The 22,256-nt window shown below is 44.4% G+C and overlaps 1 protein-coding gene across 3 annotated transcripts in view; it reads left to right on the top strand.

Moving 5' to 3' along the window:
* The window catches only part of magi2a (membrane associated guanylate kinase, WW and PDZ domain containing 2a), a 1,034,101-nt gene that overhangs the window by 900,498 nt on the left and 111,347 nt on the right, over positions 1 to 22,256 (top strand). For all 3 annotated transcript variants that reach the window (XM_070897360.1, XM_070897359.1, XM_070897358.1), the window contains one exon: positions 18,930 to 18,961. In XM_070897360.1, the coding sequence (XP_070753461.1) occupies positions 18,930 to 18,961 (32 nt within the window). The remainder of the gene's footprint in view (positions 1 to 18,929; positions 18,962 to 22,256) is intronic.

Here is a 22,256-nt window from a genome sequence, read left to right as displayed (position 1 = left end):
TATAGCCACACGCAACATCATGGAGAAGACAATTGGAGTGCTGAAGCAGCGCTTCCGATGCCTGGACCACTCTGGAGGCTGCCTGCCATACTCCCCTGAGCAGGTCGCTGAATTCACTGCGGTGTGCTGCATGCTACACAACTTAGCCATCATGAGGCGACAGGATTTGTCACTGGGGATTGCAGAACCACTTCAGGAGAGTGGGGGAAGGAGGATGAGGACGATGTACCCATGTCACCACCACCACCCCCACGACGATAGGGGAGTAGGCCTCGTGGAGCTTTCGCCACTGCAGGAGCCTTGTGTCAGCAGCTGATAATTCATCGCTTTACATGAAGCTGAATGGCACATTTCATCATTGACTGCCCACTCTATCCCACCATGTTGACTATTGCTATGAATGAGACACTGCACAAGTTTGGTTTCGTTGAAAAAATAATTTGAAATTTATTAAACAGTTGTATGTTAATGCAACTTTCTAAACGTTCATTTTGTAACTAACAATATTTTTGAATATTAAACTTTTCAATTGTAAACGTCACTTAAATATCAACAAATCAACCTGAGAATGTATACAGACATTGAAGTTGAGAATGTGGGAAAATGTATAGGGATAGTGAAATTGAACAAAGGATTCATGGAGGAATAGCCTTAAGAATGTCAGACTGCAAATGTTACAACATTGACACAACTAACAGACTAACTCCAAGGTCTTGCTAAGTCATACCAGTAAACTTGAAACAATATAGGGTGAGAAAGACTCTGAAAGGCTCCTTTGTGTAAAAACAGCCCATACAGATGTCGGCTCATGAGTGGACAAAGGGAAGGAGGGATCAAAGGGGATAGGCTGAACTGAATGTCACTCTAATTGTATCTTGTACTGAAAATGTATAACCGTTGCGCTTTTACATTGTAATGGGGCTTGTCCGAGAGAAGTGGGCGCACTCTGAGGGAGAGTGTTCCTTCGTTCTGATAAGTCCCGGCCGGTGAAACAATTAATAAAGACTGCTTTGTTATAAGCTTCTTTGGTGTTCGCCTCAGTGTATTCGCTGAAACAGATTGAGGGAAAAGAATCCACATTAACAAACCTACCAACAGCAACAACAAAAGACGAACAAAAGAACTGCAAAACAACAACCACAACCCCTGCAGCAAACATCCTTCAGTTGCAGCCACCTTTCCCCACCCCTCCCCCCCCCCCCCAATTTGAATCCCCCCCCCCCATCCTGGTCCATTGTAGCCCTTGCCCTTGGCCTTGCACCTACCCCTACCCCTACCTCTTGTTGGGGGACAGACGTAGGAGATGCCAATAGAAGCCTTGGAGAAGCTGGGGCTGCAGAAGGCCTGTTGCTCAGCCTCAACACTGACTGGTTTGGTCGATCTGGGTGTCATGACTCTGGGGACTGGAATGCCATGATTCGAGACCGTCAATTGCCGCTGGGCATTGACAGCCTCGGTGTTTTCACGCGTTGCAACTACTATCTGCAAAAGACTCTCCCTAATGTCTGCAGATAGTGCTGCAATGTTTCCCGAGATTCCACCCATAACCTCGAGGAGCTGTTTACTGAGCTGGATGCTCTCCCCCGACATTCCCACCAAATCAATTTCCCTGTTTGCCTGCATTTCGGCAGAGCGACCTTTCCGACTCAGCCTCCGCACAGACGGCAGACGGGCTTCTGCTCTGGGTGTGCTTTGCTGCAACCCACTGGGACCCGGGACCTGGGATGCTGGATAACCAGGGAATGTCCCGCTTTCCTCCTCCGACGAACTGCTGGCCGCAGCTGAAGCCCTTTGTGCCTGCGTGGCCTCCCCCACGCCCATCAACAGCTTCCCCTCCCCCCCCCCCTTCCCTCCCATGTGAATTTCTTCCTCCTCCTCCTCCTGTGGAGGTTCCTCAGCAGGACTGAGGTTGGTGTCCTCGACTATGGCATCCATTGAGCTGGGGACATCCTCTGACTCCGATGAGTCTGAATCCACATCTGCAAAATATAAAAGAACAGACAGTTGGTTAGCAGCAGGGAAGAAGGTACGATGACATGAGTAGGCACACATAGCGCAGGCCCATTGAAGGACCACCACTACTGTATTACATGTCGACGACTGACAGTACATTGCATTAATTGAACCCTAGCCCGATCACTGTACAGTACTTCGCATAAACGGAAGCCTAGCTCACAGACAGTACTTAACATTGAGCCAACCCAGACCGTGGATTTTGTAGCACTTACCCTCAGTCTCCACTGTGGGCTCAGCATCCGCACGAGTAGTCGATCTCTGCGACACACCCATCAAACCTGCCACACGACTTTCAAGGTGGCTGAGTGGGACCCGTGTTGCCGGACCGCCATCTGTTGGCGGTTGTGCGATAACTTTCCCTGCAAAGATGGCAATAGAAATTGGAATGCATAAATAAAAATATTACTTACTCTGACTACCCAGCAATGGTCACGGCACCTCTTCCTGCACTGGAGATAGGTCCTCTTGATAGAGTCCACTGTGGAAACCTGTTCTGCCACGTTTCCACACTTGTTTCGTAGCAGATGGGTGCAGTTTTCCACGACTCTCCCTTGCAATCTCCCCTCATCTGCTCTCTACAGCAGGGCTTCATTTTCGTCCTCTGAATTTCCTGGCCCTCTTCTTATCTGAATCATCCTGCATTTTTAGTTTTTGGAACACCTGTTGAACTATATGAACTCTGCTGAAGTTTAAATGCACTCTGAAAATGGCTGATTCAGCCCTGGCTGTACTGCACATGTGCAGGCGCACCCATCATGTGACCTGGAAGGTACCAGGAAGATTGAAAGAAAAAAAGGGCAAAAAATGTTTTTTTATTTCTGCACATGCGCAGAATGGGCGTTATTTTTAGCGCCGCAAAATTCAGTTTCGTCACACAAAAATAGCGCAATTTTATCGCTTCGCCAAATGTTACAAAATATTTGGCCAATTTTTCGCATTTATTTTTTGGAGTTATTTCGGCGTGAAAAAAAGATGTTAAACGCGAATAGTGCCAAAAAACGGTGCTATTGCAATTTGGCCAATTTCTAGCTCTAGTGTTATTATCGGGGTTACTAATTTACAGTGACAGAATAACGTAAATTGTATTTTTATCAAACAGTATACTGGGATTTTTACCAGTGTTTTGAGGATCAAATTCCACAAATCTTTCCAATTTTCCATGAAATACTATAAATCAGTAACATTTATAATGATGTATTCCTTTACATATGTACTCAATTTTTCATTCTCTGTTTTTTTAAAGTCCAGGTTACACAACAAGGTTATAGGCAATATGTACCAGGTCGGAGTAGGTACTTAGGATTTAGCAACAGTGGGGAAAGGGGGATAGTGCCTGTGGGTTGGCAGAACTGGGCTAGGAATCCTGCAGTATATATAGTAGGACTGCAATGGGGATTTTTTTTCCAGCACTGGCGTTTCTGGAGTTTAGAAGTATCGGTGAAAGGTGGTCCTAAAGTTCAGTAGCAGATGGAAGGGTGAAACTGGGCTTTAGCAGAACTGGTGGGGCCGAGTTTGTGATTTGACTCACTGGGAGAATCCTATGGTCTGGCAGGACAGAAATGGGAATGGTGCATAATCTGGCAATATAGAGGAGGGAAAGATAAAAGGAAAGCAATTTTAAAGCTTTTATTTTCCACAGTGTATATTGACACCACTGTGTCAGCCAGTGAGTTGGAAGTGGGATGGGTTGGGACTTCATCATCATCATCATCATCATAGGCAGTCTCTCGAATCGAGGATGACTTGCTTCCGCATCAAAAAGTTCACAGGTGTTTCAGTGATGGACCTAAAATTCCAGGCCTGAACTAAATCTTGAAGGGTGGAAGATGCCTGTGCAGCAGTCTATTTTACATTAAACAAAATCTGTTTGATAGTCTATTTACTCATCAAACAGAGTCTATTTAAATTGCACACTACAGCAAACATTCTGGAGAGTTTATTTAAATACAGTATCTATGAACTACAGCAAATAGAATTCAGGACTGAAACTGCAGCAATGTCTGCGGATAAAAGCAGTGATTTCTTCAGCTAATTGCAGTGAGTGAAGAATATTTTACATATACATGTTTGGGCAAGAAATTCGCCGACTTTGTGACCGGGTTTTTGCCGGTATTTCACCCTGCACGCGAAAACCCGGTTGGTGGGATCTTTGGTGACCTTTTTGTGACAGCACTTGCAAGTACCGCCAGGGAGAGGAGCGCCGACGTGTAACACCCGAAATAGCATTTGCGATCGATATTAGGCTCTCTCAGGGACCCGTATTCTGCACCCAGAATACCGACAGGAAAAAACCTGTGTTGCAGCCCTGCCAGCAGTGATAAGTATGAAGACCTGCAAAAAAGGTAAGTTAAAGTTTTTATTTTTGAATTCTTTTTCAGTGATTTAGTAGGTAAGTGTTTTGTGAATGTTATTTTTTGTTTTTTGCAATTTTTTTTTGTTTTTCCCCCCTCCCAAGGCCTCTCTCACAGCACTATTGGCCCCGGACTAAAGTTGCCGCAAATCATTGTGCAATGCCAACTTTTACTGCTGTTCAACTTAAAGACCGAAAAGTGGGCCTGAAACCGATAGTGAAACGAAAACGGTAATTTTGGCGTAAAAATACCATTTTAACTTAAAAACTAATTTCTAGCTCATTATGTGTGTAAAATCAGTCTCTGTCACTGACAACAGTGCAGGATCCAGGCGAGATTGACAAAGGAATTACCATCTCCATTCTGGTTGTGAATAACAGTGTCACTATATTCAGTCTTGTTTTCTGTGTCATTTTTGATGCTTTAAATGAGTGAAGCCTCTGAGGCCACACTTTTAGCGGAGATGACGTTGAAAGTTTGACGTGACAAAACATGTGCCAGATACAAAACATTTAAATTTATATATATATGTAGATATGCCAGTTATTGCATTGATAAAGCATAAGTCCAATTGGTAGTATGTTTTATCCATGCTCTTCAGTCCAGGTCAAAGCACTTCATAAGCCATATAGAAAAGCTTCATCCATGCTAAATAATCTGGCTAGTTACTATCACAGATTAGAATTGTGTAGTGCAATTGATAAATAGTTTAACAAAGAACAACAGCTTGCATTTGTATAGCTCATTTAAAAGTATTAAAACTTCCCAAGAAACTTCACAGGAATGTAATCAGACAAAATGTACTCTGGCACAGAATGCACTCTGGGTGGAGGAACTTCAATGTCCATCACCAAGAGTGCCTTGGTAGCACCACTACTGACCGAGCTGGCCAAGTTCTGAAGGGCATAGCTGCCAGACTGGATCTGCGGCAGGTGGTGAAAGAACCTACACGAAGGGGAAACCTATTTGGCCTGGGGGTACTTGTGCATGAAACACAAAAGGATAGTATGCAGGTACAGCAAGTGATAAGGAAAGCCAATGGAATCTTGGTCTTTATTGCAAAGGGGATGGAGTGTAAAGCAGGGAAGTCTCGCTACAGCTATATAAGGTATTGGTGAGGCCACACCTGGAATACTTCGTGCAGTTTTTGTTTCCATATTTACGAAAGGATATAGTTGCTTTGGAGGCAGTTCAGAGAAGGTTCACTAGGTTGATTGCGGGGATGAGGGGGTTGACTTATGAAGAAAGGCCGAGTAGGTTGGGCCTCTACTCATTGGAATTCAGAAGAATGAGAGGTGATCTTATTGAAACATATAAGATTATGAGGGGGCTTGACAAGGTGGATGTAGAGAGGATGTTTCCACTGATGGGGGAGACTAGAACTAGAGGGCATGATCTTAGAATAAGGGGCCACCCATTTAACACCGAGATGAGGAAGAATTTCTTCTCTCAGAGGGTTGTAAATCTGTGGAATTTGCTGCCTCGGAGAGCTGTGGAAGCTGGGACATTGAATAAATTTAAGACAGAAATAGACAGTTTCTTGAGCGATAAGAGGTTATGGGGAGCGGGCGGGGAAGTGGAGCTGAGTCCATGATCAGATCAGCCATGATCTTATTGAATAGCGGAGCAGGCTTGAGGGGCCGTATGGCCTACTCCTGTTCCATGTTCTTATGTTCTTATGTAGGACAAAGTAGCCCCCTTGATTGGCACCCCATCCACCACCTTAAACATTCACTCCCTCCACCACCAATGCACAGTAGCTGTTGTGTGTACTATCTACAAGATGCACTGCAGTATTTCGCCAAAGCTTTTTTGGCAGCACCTCCCAAACCCGCGACTTCTACCACTTAGAATGTCAAGGGCAGCAGGCACATGGGAACACCACCACCTCCACGTTCCCCTCCAAGTCACACACCATTCCACACCATGGAAATATACCACCATTCCTTCATTGTCACTGGGTCAAAACCCTGGAACTCCCTCCCTAACAGCAGTATGGGAATACCTTCACCACATGGACTGCAGCACCTTCGGCAGCCTGAGGAAGAGTGTGTTCAAAGATCAGGTCCTCAAATCTGGCACCAAGCTTATGGTCTACTGAGCTGTAGTGATACCCGCCCTCCTGTATGGCTCAGAGACGTGGACTATATACAGTAGACACCTCAAATCGCTGTAGAAATACCATCAGCGATGTCTCCGCAAGATCCTGCAAATCCTCAGGGAGGACCAACGTTAATGTCCTTGATCAGGCCAACATTCCCAGCATCGAAGGACTGACCACACTCGACAAGCTACGTTGGACGGACCACATTGTTTGCATGCCTGACACAAGACTCCCAAAGCAAGCACTCTACTCAGAACTCCTACACTGCAAGCGAGCCCCAGATGGGCAGAGGAAATGTTTCAAGGACACCCTCAAAGCCTCCTTGATAAAATGCAACATCCCCACCGACACCTGGGAGTCCCTGGCCAAACACCCATTCTAAGTGGAGGAAGAGCATCTGGGAGAGCGCTGAGCACCTCGAGTCTCGTCACCGAGAGCATGCAGAAAGTAAGCGCAGGCAGCAGAAGGAGCGTGCGGCAAACCAGACTTCCCACCCACTCTTTCCTTCAACGTTTTCTGTCCCCGAGACTTTAATTCCCGTATTGGACAGTTCAGTCACCTAAGAACTCACTTTTAGAGTGGAAGCAGTCTCCCTCGATTTTGAGGGACTGCCTATGATGATGAGTGGTTCAAGAAGGTAGCTTACCATCACCTTCTCAAGGGAAATTAGGGATGGGCAATAAATGCTGGCCTTGCCATAGATGCCCACATCCCAGGAACGAATAAAAAATAATTGACACTGTGCCAAAGAATGAAATATTAGGACGGGTGACTAAAAGCTTGTTCAAAGAGGTAGGTTTTAAGGAGCATTTTAAAGGAGGGAGAGGTTTGGAGCCTCGACGGCTAAATGCACAGACGCCAATGATGGTGCGAAGCAAGTGGAAGATGCACAAGAGGCCAGATGAAGAATGCTGTGTTCTTGGAGGGTTGTAAGGCTGGAGGAGGTTACAGAGATAGGGAGGGGTGAGGCCATCAAAGATTTGAACATGAGAATGAGAATTTTAAAATCAAGGGGCTGAATTTTCGGCTTTTGAGATTTTGGGGCGGTCCTGATACGGCCTGGAAAAAGTTTGCGCCCTCTTCTACAAAATTCGGCAAACCATGAGGTTCCATGATTGGGGACGCAAAATCAGGCATTACACAAGAAGTTTTTGCACCCCAGTCGAAAATCGCGTGTTAAAATAGTTTTGTTGATTTAAGGAACTTCATTGCTGCTCAGTGCCCTGCAACATAACATTGTATGGTTTTATTTTGGTGGGGGTAGTTTTTGTTACTTTGTTGCAATAAAATTGTGTCTTGTGTATCATTCCAATGTTCACTGGAGATGTGCCTTTATGGGGGCACATAGCGTGTCCAGTATTAGCTCCATCCCTCAGTCTGCTCCATTTAGGAAAACCGGTCAATTATGAGCTGGCAACGTGCGACTCTTGGTCCGGCTGCTTCTCCTCGCTGCCTCCCCCGTGGATGGGGTGGCTATCCAATGGGGGCCTTGCCAGGCTTCTCTTCGTCGTTCTCCTCCTCCTTAGGTGGACATGCAATCCCCACTGGCAATGCCTGGCCCCTCGTGATGGCCAAGTTGTGCAACATGCAGCACACCACAACGAATTTGGATACCTGTTAAGGGAAATATTGAAGGCTGCCTCCAGAGCGGTCCAGGCATAGGTCTGCCTGTAGGAGATGGCATATCTCTGTCAGCACTTCCTTTCAGAAGCACAGCCTTCTCACACACTGCATCTCAGAGAGCTGGAGGTATGGGCATGGGGGCCTATAAACCCGTGAGTGGTAAGCCCTTCTCGAACGTCTTCGGCCTCTCATCATCCATGGGCCGACATGGCCATGAGCCCTTCTTCTAGCTTGACACCACCTGGCAATAGCATGGAGCATGATATGCTGTCGAATTAGTAATGCCTGACTTTTCAGACATTTCCTGGGGCAGGCGTTAAATCAGGCATTAGGGATGTATTTTGCATCCGGGGTGGTAGTGGAGCATTGTACGACAATGACGTCATGATCTCAGTGGAACTAGTGGGCGGGGCCGTAAGTTTTTGCGCCGCCACAAACCATAAGCCATATTTGCCGGTCGAGCGGTAAAAGCTGGACGCCCGGCGTTATGCCTAGAAATACCATTTACCGACACTTCGGGGCGCAAACTGAGGTGCAGCCGAGCCGAAAATCCAGCTCCCAAGGCATTGGTGAACCAGAAGCCAATGTAGGTCAGCAAGCAACAGTGTGATGGGTGAACAGGATGCAGGCAGCAGAGTTTTGTATGAGCTCCAGTTTATGGACAGTCAAAGATGGGACCTAGAAATGCACACTTTAACTCAGATCCCACACATTTATCAGAGTATGGAAGGGACTAGTTTGTACATGACACAAAGGATGAATGAGAGTGGGCATGTTTGCAGGTGGATCAACATTTAATTATTCTAAATTCTGTCTCAGCTGGCAGTTTTTAGTAACTTATTCCAGCAGATTGTTGTTGTCTCAGATGAAAGCAGTGATGCTAGCAGTTTGATACATGCAGTTTGTTGCTTTCCTTAAGCGACTAACATGGCACAATTTCCACAACAATCACAGCTTTTGCACCAAAATTTCATTTGAATATATATCTACATATGCATATATATAGAATTTTAAATAATTTTGCCTCTGGGGAATTTCAGATTGCTTTCATTTATATCGATGTTAGAAATTCTAATAAGACTTCACAGCCTAGTAAGCTTTGTAGGGATAATTATGCTTCATTCCCCATAATTAGGTCTCCTCATTAGTTCAACAGAATATCTCTTTTTCTATTCAGTCTTTATGTTCAATCAGCTTCCAAAGTCATTCTATTACTGCAGCATTAAAATGTTCACCCTCTGCAGCTGTTATGGATCATCTTCAAATTAAAATGCTGCAGCCTCAGTTTTGAAACATACAGTACACTGAATTTTTTTTTAATTATAGTTTTCAGATTTGACTAATGTGATGAGAACTCTTTCCATTTCCATTCATATCCCCCTTGCCAGTCTCATCAATTGCATTTATCTACATTAAATGATATCTGCTATTTGTCTGCCCAACCTCCTGATATTGGGCTCAATTTTCCCCACTGCTGCTGTTTGGCGTAGTTGAAGAGTTACTCCCTTTTTTGGGGGCCCGACTACGCCAAACGAAAACATGCAACTTTCCCTGTTGTAATTTTTGAAATCGGCGCTTCGCAGCCTGTCCTTTAGCTTTGGGGGGAGGAGCCTAAGGTCTGCGCCGAAAAAAGGAGGCCACCCTTCTGCGCGGAAAAAAAACACTTTTTTTATGTGACTGGTATGGGCGCACATGCCCACTACACCTCCCGGTCTGTATTCAGCCATTTTTAAAGAGCCAGTTGTGTGTGCGAATTTTAATTCTCAGTGAAAAAAATCAGAGCTGCAATATGCAACGCGGCTCAAGGACCAAACATTTCTCACAGGAAGAAGTAGAGGCCCTGGTTTCTGCACTTGAGGCCAGATGGCATGAGCTGGACACCAGCAGAGGTCAAATAAAAGTTACACCAAAAGAAATGAAGAAACGCTGGAATCAACTTTCACAAGATTACTGTGCAATGGTGACCACCCCGAGGTCCGGAGGCCAGTGCAAAAAGAAGTGGCAGGATCTTGGTCAAGCAGTTGGTGTAAGTAATATTTTTATTTATTCACTGGAATTGCAATTCTAAATGTGACCATCTCTATGTCCCACCCAGCAGAAAGACACCCTCTCTTAAAAGTTACATTTTCATCTTTGCAGAGGAAGGTGGTCTACAACAAAAGAGAGAGAACTCTTAACAGGAGGAGGCCCGGCAAATCTGCAGCCACTGACACCCTTGGAAGAAAGGGTCGCTGCTGTGATGGGTCCTGTCTGGAGAAAAGCAACCACCACTGCTGGGCCCAAACTCGAGGGAGAGGGTAAATCCTGCAAATTTCACAGTCTTGTTTTGCTAAATGTTAAGTACTGCGTGGGCTAGCCATGCTTCGGCTCATGGGGATGTCTCCATCAGCTACGCTTCGGTTGATGCAATGTGCTATCATTCATCGTGGTCCTTCAAATGAGCCTTCTGCCTGTGCTGTGTGAGCCTACTCATGCCACCCTGCCCCCTCCTCTGCTGCTAACCATTTGTCTGTTTTATATTTTGCACAACAAGGCTGAAGCTGATGCAGAAGAAGATTCAGACACGGACGATCCTGAAGAGGAGAACATCTTTCAAACCCATCTTCCAGACCAAGAACATGGGGATGAGGGGGAGGATGAAGTCCCCACTGTTGTTCTCACTCTGGAGGAGGTGCTACTGCCGCCCATTGAGGTGCCAGCCCCTTTCCTGAGTGGTGCGAGTGTTGTGACATTCACTGGTTTCACACTGTTCAAGGCTGCGGGTTCCAGTGGGGTGCAGCAAGCCACACCCAGGTCCCCACCGTCCAAGGCTGCGGGTCCCAGTGGGGTGCAGCGAGCCATATCCAGGGTGAGGAGGGGTAGGAGAGCTCGACAGCACTCTCCTGAGAATCAGGATGTAACAGATGTGGTTCAGATGATGGCAAGAGTGAGGAGAGCATTGACCTTACGCGATCACTCCTGGACACCATCAGTGAGGTGGGTAATGAGGTATCGGGACTGTTGGGAGAAGTAACAACACTCCCACGAGAAATGGGAAAATGGGAACACTGTCCAGGGCACTTTATGGATGGAATGTCGCAGGCAGCTGATACACTGTCAGTGAACATTAGGGAGGGAATGTTGCAGATAGTTGAGACGCTGTTGGGGCACATGTGGGAGGGAATGTCAGAGGTAGCTGCTGCAATAAGGGAACATGCCCAGACCCCGCGGCCATTGACGGAATCAACTGCCACTCCCACTCCAATCCCCAGTCCAACCTCTGAAGAGGCCCAAGCCGGGCCTTCCACATTACTGCCTGCCCACGCCCCCCAATAAGAAGTGCGCATTACCCGAGATGCTCGAAAGAATAAGCTTGGTACCAACTTGAGAAATTCTGCACCACCACCAGCGGGCAGGGGTGAAGTCACCAAGACCAATCGCAGTGGGCGGTCTTAGAATAAGGTGGAGGCGAGATGGGTGCAGCCTTTCTTTGCTGCTGTTGTTATTACTATTGTTGTTACTGTTGTAACTGTTCTCAAATTAAAAGTTTTTTGTAAGTGATGTAAATTTACAAGTTTAAAAGTTTGTAAGTGATCTTAAAGTTTGTAAGTGATCTTAACTGAATAGTTTAAAGTTTGATACAAGAATATTTTTATTAAAGTTTACATTATTTGTTCCATTATTAACACAACTTTTTGAACTAAAGAAGAATCATTTACATTATTTGTTCCATTATTAACACAATAGAAAATTACGGAACAGGTCCAAACAGTAAACATGGTCCATTTTGAATAGTTGTTGCTGAGCCTTTGGGCAGCAAAGTGTTCACGGATGAGCTGCTGGCGCATGAATGTCCGCTCTCCTCCGCCGTCGTGCTCCAGGTTCAGGTAGTTGCATGGTTTCCTCGTCCTCCTCTTCCTCATCATCTGCATCGTCCTCCTCATCATCACCCACTCTCACCTCAGGTGGGTCTTCTACTAACAGCTGCTGCTGCCTCATGATGGCTAAGTTGTGCAGCATGTAGCAGACAACAGAGAACTGACCGACAGTCTCCGGGGTCATGTTGCAAGTCGCCTCTGGAATGGTCCAGGCATCGGAAACGCTGCTTCAAGCTGCCAGTGGTCCTTTCTATTATGCTGCGCATCGCAATGTACGACATGTTGTATGCCCGCTCAGCATCCGTCCGCGTTACGCGTAGGGGCATCATAAGTCAAATGCCGAGGCTGTACCCTTTGTCCCCCAGCAGCTAGCTCTGCCCTTCTGGCTGCTGCTGAAACATGGCAGATACAGACCTCTTGCGTAGGATGAAAGCATCATGGTGCTCCCAGGGTATCTCGCATCAACTACCATGATGCGATGCATGTCGTCACAGATAAGCTGCGTTCATCAAGTGGAAGCCTTTTCTGTTCCTATACATCTCGAAATCCTCCCAAGGTGCTCGCAAAGTGATGTGGTTACAATCAATGCAGCCCTGTACCTTGGGGAAGCCAGCAATCCTGGAGAAGCCTACAGCCATGTCACGCATTGCCTGGGCGGTCATGGGGAACTTCATGTAGTCATTCCTGGGGTCACTGTGGTGCATCTATGAGACTGAGAGCAACATGGATAGCACGTTTCTAGAGGCACCCCTATTTAAAAAAGGAGGCAGACAAAAAGCAGGAAACGATAGACCAGTTAGCCTAACGTCTGTGGTTGGGAAAATGTTGGAGTCCATTATTAAAGAAGCAGTAGCAAGACATTTGGATAAGCAAAATTCGGTCAGGCAGAGTCAGCATGGATTTATGAAGGGGTAGTCATGTTTGACAAATTTGCTGGAGTTCTTTGAAGATGTAACGAACTGGGTGGATAAAGGAGAACCAGTGGATGTGGTGTATTTGGACTTCCAGAAGGCATTTAACAAGGTGCCACATAAAAGGTTACTGCACAAGATAAAAGTTCACGGGGTTGGGGGTAGCATGGATAGAGGATTGGCTAACTAACAGATAACAGAGAGTCGGGATAAATGATTCATTCTCTGGTTGGCAACCAGTAACTAGTGGGATGCCGCAGGGATCAGTGCTGGGACCCCAACTATTTACAATCTACATTAACGACTTGGAAGAAGGGACTGAGTGTAGTGTAGCCAAGTTTGCTGATGATATAAAGATGGGAGGAAAAGAAATGTGTGAGGAGGACACAAAAAATCTGCAAAAGGACATAGGCTAAGTGAGTGGGCAAATTTTGGCAGATGGAGTATAATGTTGGAAAGTATGAGATCATGCACTTTGACAGAAAAAATCAAAGAGCAAGTTATTATTTAAATGGAGAAAGTTTGTAAAGTGCCGCAGTACAGCGGGACCTGGGGGTACTTGTGCATGAAACACAAAAGGATGATATGCAGGTACAGCAAGTGATCAGAAAGGTCAATGGTATCTTGGCCTTTATTGCAAAGGGAATGGAGTATAAAAGCGGGGAAGTCTTGCTACAGCTATACAAGGTATTGGTGAGGCCACACCTGGAATACTGCGTGCAGTTTTGGTTTCCACATTTACGAAAGGATATACTTGCTTTGGAGGCAGTTCAGAGAAGGTTCACTAGGTTGATTCCGGGGATGAGGGGGTTGACTTATGAGGAAAGGTCGAGAACATAAGCAATAGGACCAGGAGTAGGTCATTTGGCCCTTCAAGCCTGCTCCACCATTTAATAAGATCATGGCTGATCTGATCATGGACTCAGCTCCACTTCCCTGCCCACTCCCCATAACCCTTTATTCCCTTATCACTCAAAAATCTGTCTATCTCCACCTGAAATATATTCAATGACCCAGCCTCCACAGCTCTCTGGAGCAGAGAATTCCACAGATTTACAACCCTCAGAGAAGAAATTCCTCCTCATCTCAGTTTCAAATGGGCGGTCCCTTATTCTGAGACTATGCCCCCTAGTTTTAGTTTCCCCTATGTGTAGGTTGGTCATTGGAATACAGAAGAATGAGAGGTGATCTTATCGAAACGTATAAGATTATGAGGGGGCTTGACAAGATGGATGCAGAGAGGATGTTTCCACTGATGGGGCCGACTGGAACTAGAGGGCATGACCTTAGAATAAGGGGCCGCCCATTTAAAACAGATGAGGAGGAATTTCTTCTCTAAGAGGGTTGTAAATCTGTGGAATTTGCTGCCTAAGAGAGCTGTGGAAGCTGGGACATTGAATACATTTAAGATAGAAATAGACAGTTTCTTAAAAGATAGGGGGATAAGGGGTTATGTGGAGCGGGCGGGGAAGTGGAGATGAGTCCATGATCAGATCAGCCATGGTCTTATTGAATGGCAGAGCAGGCTCGAGGGGCCGTGTGGCCTACTCCTGCTCCTATTTCTTATGTTCCTCCGGGCATATAGCGCAGCAGTCACCTGCCGAATGCGCACACAATCCCCAGTTGTGGCCTGGAATGATCCAGATGCATAAAATGAAAGTGCAGCTGTAACCTTTACTTCAACTGACAAAACAGTCCTCCTGAAGCTTCTAGGATGCAGGTCTGCTTTTATTAACTCACAGATCTCAGTTAGAACATCTTTGTGTAAACACAGCCTTCTCACACAGTCTCACTCAGGTGCAGGTATGAACGCCTGTCTCAATATATCTGATTTGGGTAAGGCCTCCTGCCCATCATCCTACGTACTCTGAATTTCCGCAGGTGATGCTGCCTAATCAATCTTCTCCTCCACAGCACCATCATGCAGAAGGCTTGCACAAGGTATGGCATTGTCAATATTGCCTCCATAATTCAATTGTAGCTTGGCAACAACCTCAAAACAGTAGAACAAAGCATTCATACCTCTTCCCTTTTTCTGTCTCTTCAAGGTGGATGCCCTAGTATGGACCACACTCTGCTCTGCACATGCACAATAGGCTTGCTTACAACGGGAAGCTAGGCATTCAATGAAGATATTTAGTGCAACAAAGTGTAATGCAATTCTTGAATTTTTGATTTTTTTCAGAGTACCACCCCACCATGGAACGTCTTCTCACTGGGCTCGAAGGTCGGAGTGTCAGCCAGCAGAATGGCCCAGACACACGGGCTCTGGGGCTTAGCTTCCACCGCCCCCGCCCACCCCCCCGGGCTTCTTTTGAAGCCTAGCCCCGAGGTCCTGTGTCCGGGCGAAGGAGCGATTCTGCCAGCTGAACCTCGACCCCGATGAGGAAAAAAATCAAAAATTCAAGAATTGCATTACATTTCCAATTTCTCCCTTTTGACTTTCAAAAAATTAAGATTTATGATGCATATTCTCTGTCTTCTTCACTCCTTCCAAAACTTTGGCTAAAAACAATGGCGTCTTTCTGCAATTTTGTAATGTGCGCTGATTTTTATTAAGTGCCCAAAAGATTTTTAATGAGTGGTCACATATGCCGTCATAGGAAAAATGTAAGTTGGCCAAACTTGTTTAAATGTCAAAAACTGGCGCAGACATCAGGTTACGCCCCCATGACGCAAAAAAATCGTAGCCAAAAAAATCGTACCTAAGTGAATTACGCTGGCGCAGAAACTTTGGGGAAACTTGGAGATTTTTATTTACTCCAAAAAAAGGCACAGATAATTGGGGAAAATTGAGCCCATTATTTGCAACCCCCACCACCAGTCTTGTATCACCAGAAAATGTAGACAATCTTGTTTCCATTGCACTTCAAAATAATTTCTATACATCGTGAACAGTAACAGCATCCCACTATTTGCCTACGTTGATCCAGTTCCATATACCCTTGCTTTGTCCGATTCAGGCAATTTTAAAACCACTTCAGAAGCTGCACCTTCCTTAATTGCCTGACTTCCAACTTTGTGGACCAGTCTCTTACGTGGCATTGTGTCAAAGACATTGCTAAAATCTAAATGATATAATAAAAGTACTTGAAATGCACAGCGGGTTTGTCAGCATCGATAAAGAGAAAAAACTAGTCACCCTTGATGCAGTCTGAAATGTCCTTCCTTTTTTCTTTACAGATGATGACAGGTCTGTTGTGTATTTCCAACGGCTTTTTTTTAATTGTAGATTTGTTGCATTTGCATCTCCTTCCCATAAATTGCATCAACTCTCTGCTATTATCTCATAACACATTGTGCCATGCACTGGTAGAATTCAGCCTCTCCTTTCCTGTGATACCACATTTGTGATCTCACCAGGCTGTCTGGGAAAACAATAGAGATTATTCCTGATGATATGAGGAAGAATTGATGTGTGAGTCAAATGTGCTGCTCATTTTTTAAACTCCGAGCTACTGAATTATTGAGTAATTGGCAGAAGTCTGGTAGTAGCGCATCCTCTTGCTGAGGAAATGTGTGAGAGAACATAGGCCCAGATTTTGGAGAATACACCGTCATTACTCCTTTGAAATCCATCGCAAGTTCGGAATTTCCACATGCGCTTGCACGGCCCATGAAAAAGCAATTGCTCGCGCAGAGTTGGGCTATTTTCTCACCTACTGGCCAGCAATTGCGTACAGAAATGTTGCGGTTGATGCAAACAGGTAAATGGCCTGTTTGTATTAGCATAAGGGTATACCTCAGACATGATTTAAACATTTTCTTATCATAAATTATACACGTACACTGTATCAAATGAGTTTCCTCAAATATTGGCCCAGATTAGAATTTTAATGATGTCAAAAATTATCAAAAAATGTCATCTTTAGTAAGGTTGGTGGAATGAAGCTAATTATGAATTAAATTCCAATCCTGTAAATTGTAATTAGATCTGATTTTGGGATTCCAATAAATCTCATTACAGGATTCCCTTCAGAAATGATTAAAATCGAATTCTGTTATGTGATTGGTGGACTAGGCCCATGTGATCCCAGGTACGCTTCTGCACTGCCTGTGTACCTGGGATCCGTGGGTCATTACGCTGCCCTCCGCCTCGCAGCGCCAGACCACAAGTTTTCGCAGCCTCGCCATTATCAGATTGGCGTATATTCCTTTCACAGGTTGGAGGCATACTCCGGAGGTATGCTTCCGACCGCCGTTTTGGCCCGATTGTTTATAAGAAAAAAGGAAAATAGAAATAAATTTTATTTTTGTTGTTTTTCACTAAATATATTTCCTTTCTAAACGTCCGTAGTAAATGGAAACGTGACAGCTTTGTTTTCACTTGACTTACTATTTCACCCATTATGAATCAAGTTTCTTAAGAAAGGTAATGGCATCAGAGGGTAACTAACAGGCTAACAACTAGTCCACTGCCTAATTGTCCAGGACTGGTATCAAATTGTTGACATGTTCCTGTGCTGTGCACAGACCTAGATCATTCACTGACAATATGAAAATGACATACAATAAATAACCAATAACAACACACTATTTAGTTTTTTTTTTAACTCCATTAGAAGCCAGGTGGACACGGAGTTAAAACCAAGCAGCTCTATTTGCTGCTCCTTTCTCGTCTCGCAACATGTTTCATCCTGTCACCTAATTCATATATGCTAATCAGTAACCTATGACATATATAGGACCACAATGGCATTTTAACCGCCTGCTCTTTGAAGTTCTGAACATCTCTGAAAAACAGCCTATGAGTGAATTGGTCCATTTTCCAAAGAAATATTTAAGACATATGGGGCACGTGCCTCAGAATTAATTAAGGTGACAAATATTGCAAGGACACAAATTACACCAGTATGTGTTTTAATGAATGAACCAAAATAAAATCCATACTGGGGTTATTTTCACTTTCACTGCCTGGGCAGTATGCTGGCGGAGCAGATTGCCTATTTGCTTCTTCAGTTATTCAACTGGTTACCAGTTGACATGAATAGGGCCGGAGCCACAATAATCAATTCTGCGTGGTTTCAGCAAGGGTAAAGGTGGAGCGACACAAATTTTTTTAGGAAATTCTGGCACAACGTGAATGATGACGTAACTCACTTATGCTATCATTTCCTGTGACTTTTGCAGTGCAAAACAAACCCAACGCTGTACATACACCATTCCAATGGTGCAGGGTGCCATGAAATTCTGGGCTAGTCATGTATATTCTTAAACTTGCAGTAATTATTTGTAACCCTGAGCTCTGTCATGCAGCAAAACGGTTATTGGTATTCAGAGGGACCTGGGTGTCCTTGGACATGAATCACTGAAAGTTAACATGCAGGTACAGCAAGCAATTAAGAAAGCAAATGGTATGTTGGGCATTATTACAAGAGGATTTGAGTATAAGAGTAAAGAACTCTTACTGCAATTATATAGGGCCCCGGTGAGACCGCTCCTGGTGTATTGTGTACAGTTTTGGTCTCCTTACCTAAGGAAGGATACACTCGCCATAGAAGGTATGCAACGAAGGTTCACCAGACTGATTCCTGGGATGGGGGTCTGTCCTATGAGGAGAGGTTGAGTAGACTAGGCTTATATTCTCTAGAGTTTAGAAGAATGAGAGGTGATCGCCTTGAAACATACAAAATTCTTTACACGGCTTGACAGGGTAGATGCAGGGAGGATGTTTTCTCTGGCTGGGGAGTCTAGAACCAGAGGTCACAGTCTCAGAATAAGGGGTCGGCCATCTAGGACTGAGATGAGGAGAAACTTCTTCACTCAGAAGGTGTGAATCTTTGGAATTCTCTACCTCAAAGTGCTGTGGAGGCTTAGTCTTTGAGTAGATTCATGACAGAGATCGATAGATTTTTGGATATTAAGGGAATCAAGGGATATGGGGATAGTGCAGGAAAGTGGAGTTGAGGTAGAAGATCAGCCATGATCTTATTGAATGGCTCGAGGGGCCGAATGGCCTACTCCTGCTCCTAATTCTTATGTATTAATGTCTAATCAATGCTGTATTCATTGTAAACAGCCACTTCAATCTCAGAGTTTTCCTTTTTTCTTTTTTGTACTTTTGCAGGTTTTTTCTCACCTTGGAAGAGTTCAAAACAGGTAAGTGCTGCCTTTGGTTTCAGTAAACATACTGATGCTACTTTTAAATTGATCTAATTTTCATTAGTGAATAGAACAGCTTAGCTCAAAATATTGTTGTGCTTAAGGGGTAAACAATTGTATTCAGCTAGGAAGGTGATTGAAATAAAATGTTGTTCCTAAACTGCCTCTAACCAGCAGTTTTAAGAACACAATAATAAAAAATAACTAAGAAACACCCTTTTGTGTACAAACTTCTCATTTTGTAACACTTAGGATTTCTAGGTTCCCACACACATCATCCACAGCCAATCTGTTTCATGGCCTCTGCCAGTGTCACTCTGAAACAGGCCTCTAGGAGTTACAGGAGAATGGCTAGGCAATGGCTGTCCTTCCCATTTTCTTCCCTCCCCTCTGAGGAAGTATTTGAGATCTTTACAATGGTAAAGATGAAATTGACAATTTAGCATTTGGGGGATTATGATTGGAAAGCACATCTTATCTGTCTTGATACAGCACATTAATGCTCTGACATGTATAACATAATATAACTTACTCTGCAGGTGACTTCTCTTTCCCTATCCAAACTGGAAAGAATCTAGGAGTAAAGGTCAACTTTGGCGCATGCACAAAATGGGCAGCAGCGGATTGGCCACCCGTTATGCACCCACCCGATCTGCTACCACCTGTTCAGTGCTCTGCCAAAGTTGAATTTTACCCCCTCTGTTATCTCCTGTTACAAGGAGCAAAATCTGTTTTATAATCACCTTTTTCCGTTGGCCAAATTCATCAGGAATATGGACCTAAAGGTGTCAGTGTCACTTAAATGTTGTTTGCTATAGTAGATCTAGCTAGCTGATTAGAATGACTCAGTAATTATCGAACAGGTATTTACATACTTAGGCTTGTTTTTGATTCATTTTTAGTTACAAAATCATGGGCTCAATTTTTCCCAATGCTGTTTTTTTGGCCTATTTCAAGAGTTACACCCATTTTTTGGGCCCCAAATACTCCAAATAAATAACTTGCAAGTTTCCCCGTTCTAATTTTTTTAATTGGCACCGCGCAGCCTGTCTTTCAGCTTCGGGGGTGGAGTCTAATGTCTGCGCCAAAAAAAAGATATTTCAACTTCTGCGCGTGCGCGAAAAACAAAAATGAAGTTTTTTACGTGACTGCTATGGGCGCGCATGCTCAGTACACCTCCCGGTCTGCATTCGGCCATTTTTAAAGAGCCAGTTGTGTGTGAGAACTTTAATTCTCAGTGGAAAAATCGGAGCTGCAATACGATATGCAACGCGGCTCAAGGACCAAGAATTTCTCACAAAAGGAAGTGGAGGCACTAGCTACTGTAATTGAGGCCAGATGGCACGAGCTGGACACCAGCAGAGGTCACCTAAAAGTTTTACCAAAAGAAATGAAGAAACGCTGGAACTAACTTGCAGATGATTACTGTGCAATGGTGACCACCCCGAGGCCTGGAGGCCAGTACAAAAAGAAGTGGCAGAACCTTGGTCAAGTAGTTAGTGTAAGTAAATTTTCATTTATTCACTGGAATTGCAATTGTAAATGTGACCATCTGTATGTCCTACCAAGCAGAAAGACAAACTCTCTAAAAAGTTATATTTTCATCTTTACAGAGGAAGATGGCACACAACAAAAGAGAAAGAACTCAAACAGGAGGAGGCCCGGCAAATCTGCACCCACTGACACACTTGGAAGACTGGGTCATAAGAACATAAGAAATAGGAGCAGGAGTGAGCCACCTGGCCCCTTGAGCCTGCTCCGCAATTTAATAAGATCATGGCTGATCTGATCATAGACTCAGCGTCACTTCCCTGCCCGCTCCCCATAATCCTTTATTCCCTTATCGCTCAAAAATCTGTCTATCTCCACCTTAAATATATTCAATGACCCAGCCTCCACAGCTCTCTGGGGCATAGAATTCCATAGATTTACAACGCTCTGAGAGAAGAAATTCCTCCTTATCTCAGTTTTAAATGGGGGCCCCTTATTCTGAGACTTTGTCCCCTAGTTTTAGATTCCCCTGTGACCATCTGTATGACCAATGAATGGAAATATCCTCTCTGCATTGACCTTGTCGAGCCCCCTCATTATCTTCTATATTTCAATAAGATCATCTGAATTCCACTGAGTATAGGCTCAACCTACTCAACCTAATTTCCGGAATCAACCTAGTGAACCTTCTCTGAACAGCCTCCAATGCAAGTATATCCTTCGTTAAATACGGAGACCAAAACTGTACGCAGTACTCCAGGTGTGGTCTCACCACTACCCTGTACGGTTGTAGCAGGACTTCTCTGCTTTTATAATCTATCCCCTTGCAATAAAGGCCAACATTCCATTTGCCTTCCTGATTACTTACTGTACCTGCATACTAACTTTTTGTGTTTCATGCACAAGGACCTCCAGGTCCCTCTGTACTGAAGCACTTTACAATTTTTCTCCATTTAAATTATAATTTGCTTTTCTATTTTTTCTGCCAAAGTGGATAACCTCATATTTTCCCACATTATACTCCATCTGCCAAATTTTTGTCTGCTCACTTAGCCTGTCTATATCCCTTTGCAGATTTTTTGTGTCCTGCTCACAATTTGCTTTTCCACCCATCTTTGTATCATCAGCAAACTTGGCTACATTACACTCAGTCCCTTCATCCAAGTCATTAATATAGATTGTAAATAGTTGAGGGCCCAGCACCAATCCTTGCGGCACCCCTCTAGTTACTTTTTGCCAACCGAAAAATGACCCATTTATCCTGACTCTGTTTTCTGTTAGTTAGCCAATCCTCTATCCATGCTAATATATTACCCCCAACCACCTGAACTTTTATCTTGTGCAGTAACCTTTTATGTGGCACCTTATGGAATGCCTTCTGGAAATCCAAATACACCACATCCACTGGTTCCCCCTTATCCAGTATGCTCGGTATATCCTCAAAGAACTCCAGCAAATTGGTCAAACACAATTTCCCTTTCATAAAACCATGCTGACTCTGCTTGACTATATTATGCTTTTCCAAATGTCCCACTATTGCTTCCTTAATAATGGACTCCAGCATTTTCCCAATGACAGATGTTAGGCTAACTGGTCTATAGTTTCCTTCTGTCTGCCTCATTTTTTAAATAGGGGCGTTAACATTTGTGGTTTTCCAATCCGCTGGGACCGCCCCAGAATTCAGGGAATTTTGGTAGATTACAACCAATGCATCCACTTTCTCTGCAGCCACATCTTTTAAGACCCTAGGTTGTAAGCCATCAGGTCCAGGGGACTTGTCTGCCTTTAGTCCCATTATTTT

The sequence above is a fragment of the Pristiophorus japonicus genome, chromosome 13 (assembly GCF_044704955.1).
Source record: "Pristiophorus japonicus isolate sPriJap1 chromosome 13, sPriJap1.hap1, whole genome shotgun sequence".
NCBI lineage: Eukaryota > Metazoa > Chordata > Chondrichthyes > Pristiophoridae > Pristiophorus > Pristiophorus japonicus.
Note: the sequence above shows the minus strand (reverse complement) of the source record. Positions and strands in the feature narration are given on the sequence as shown.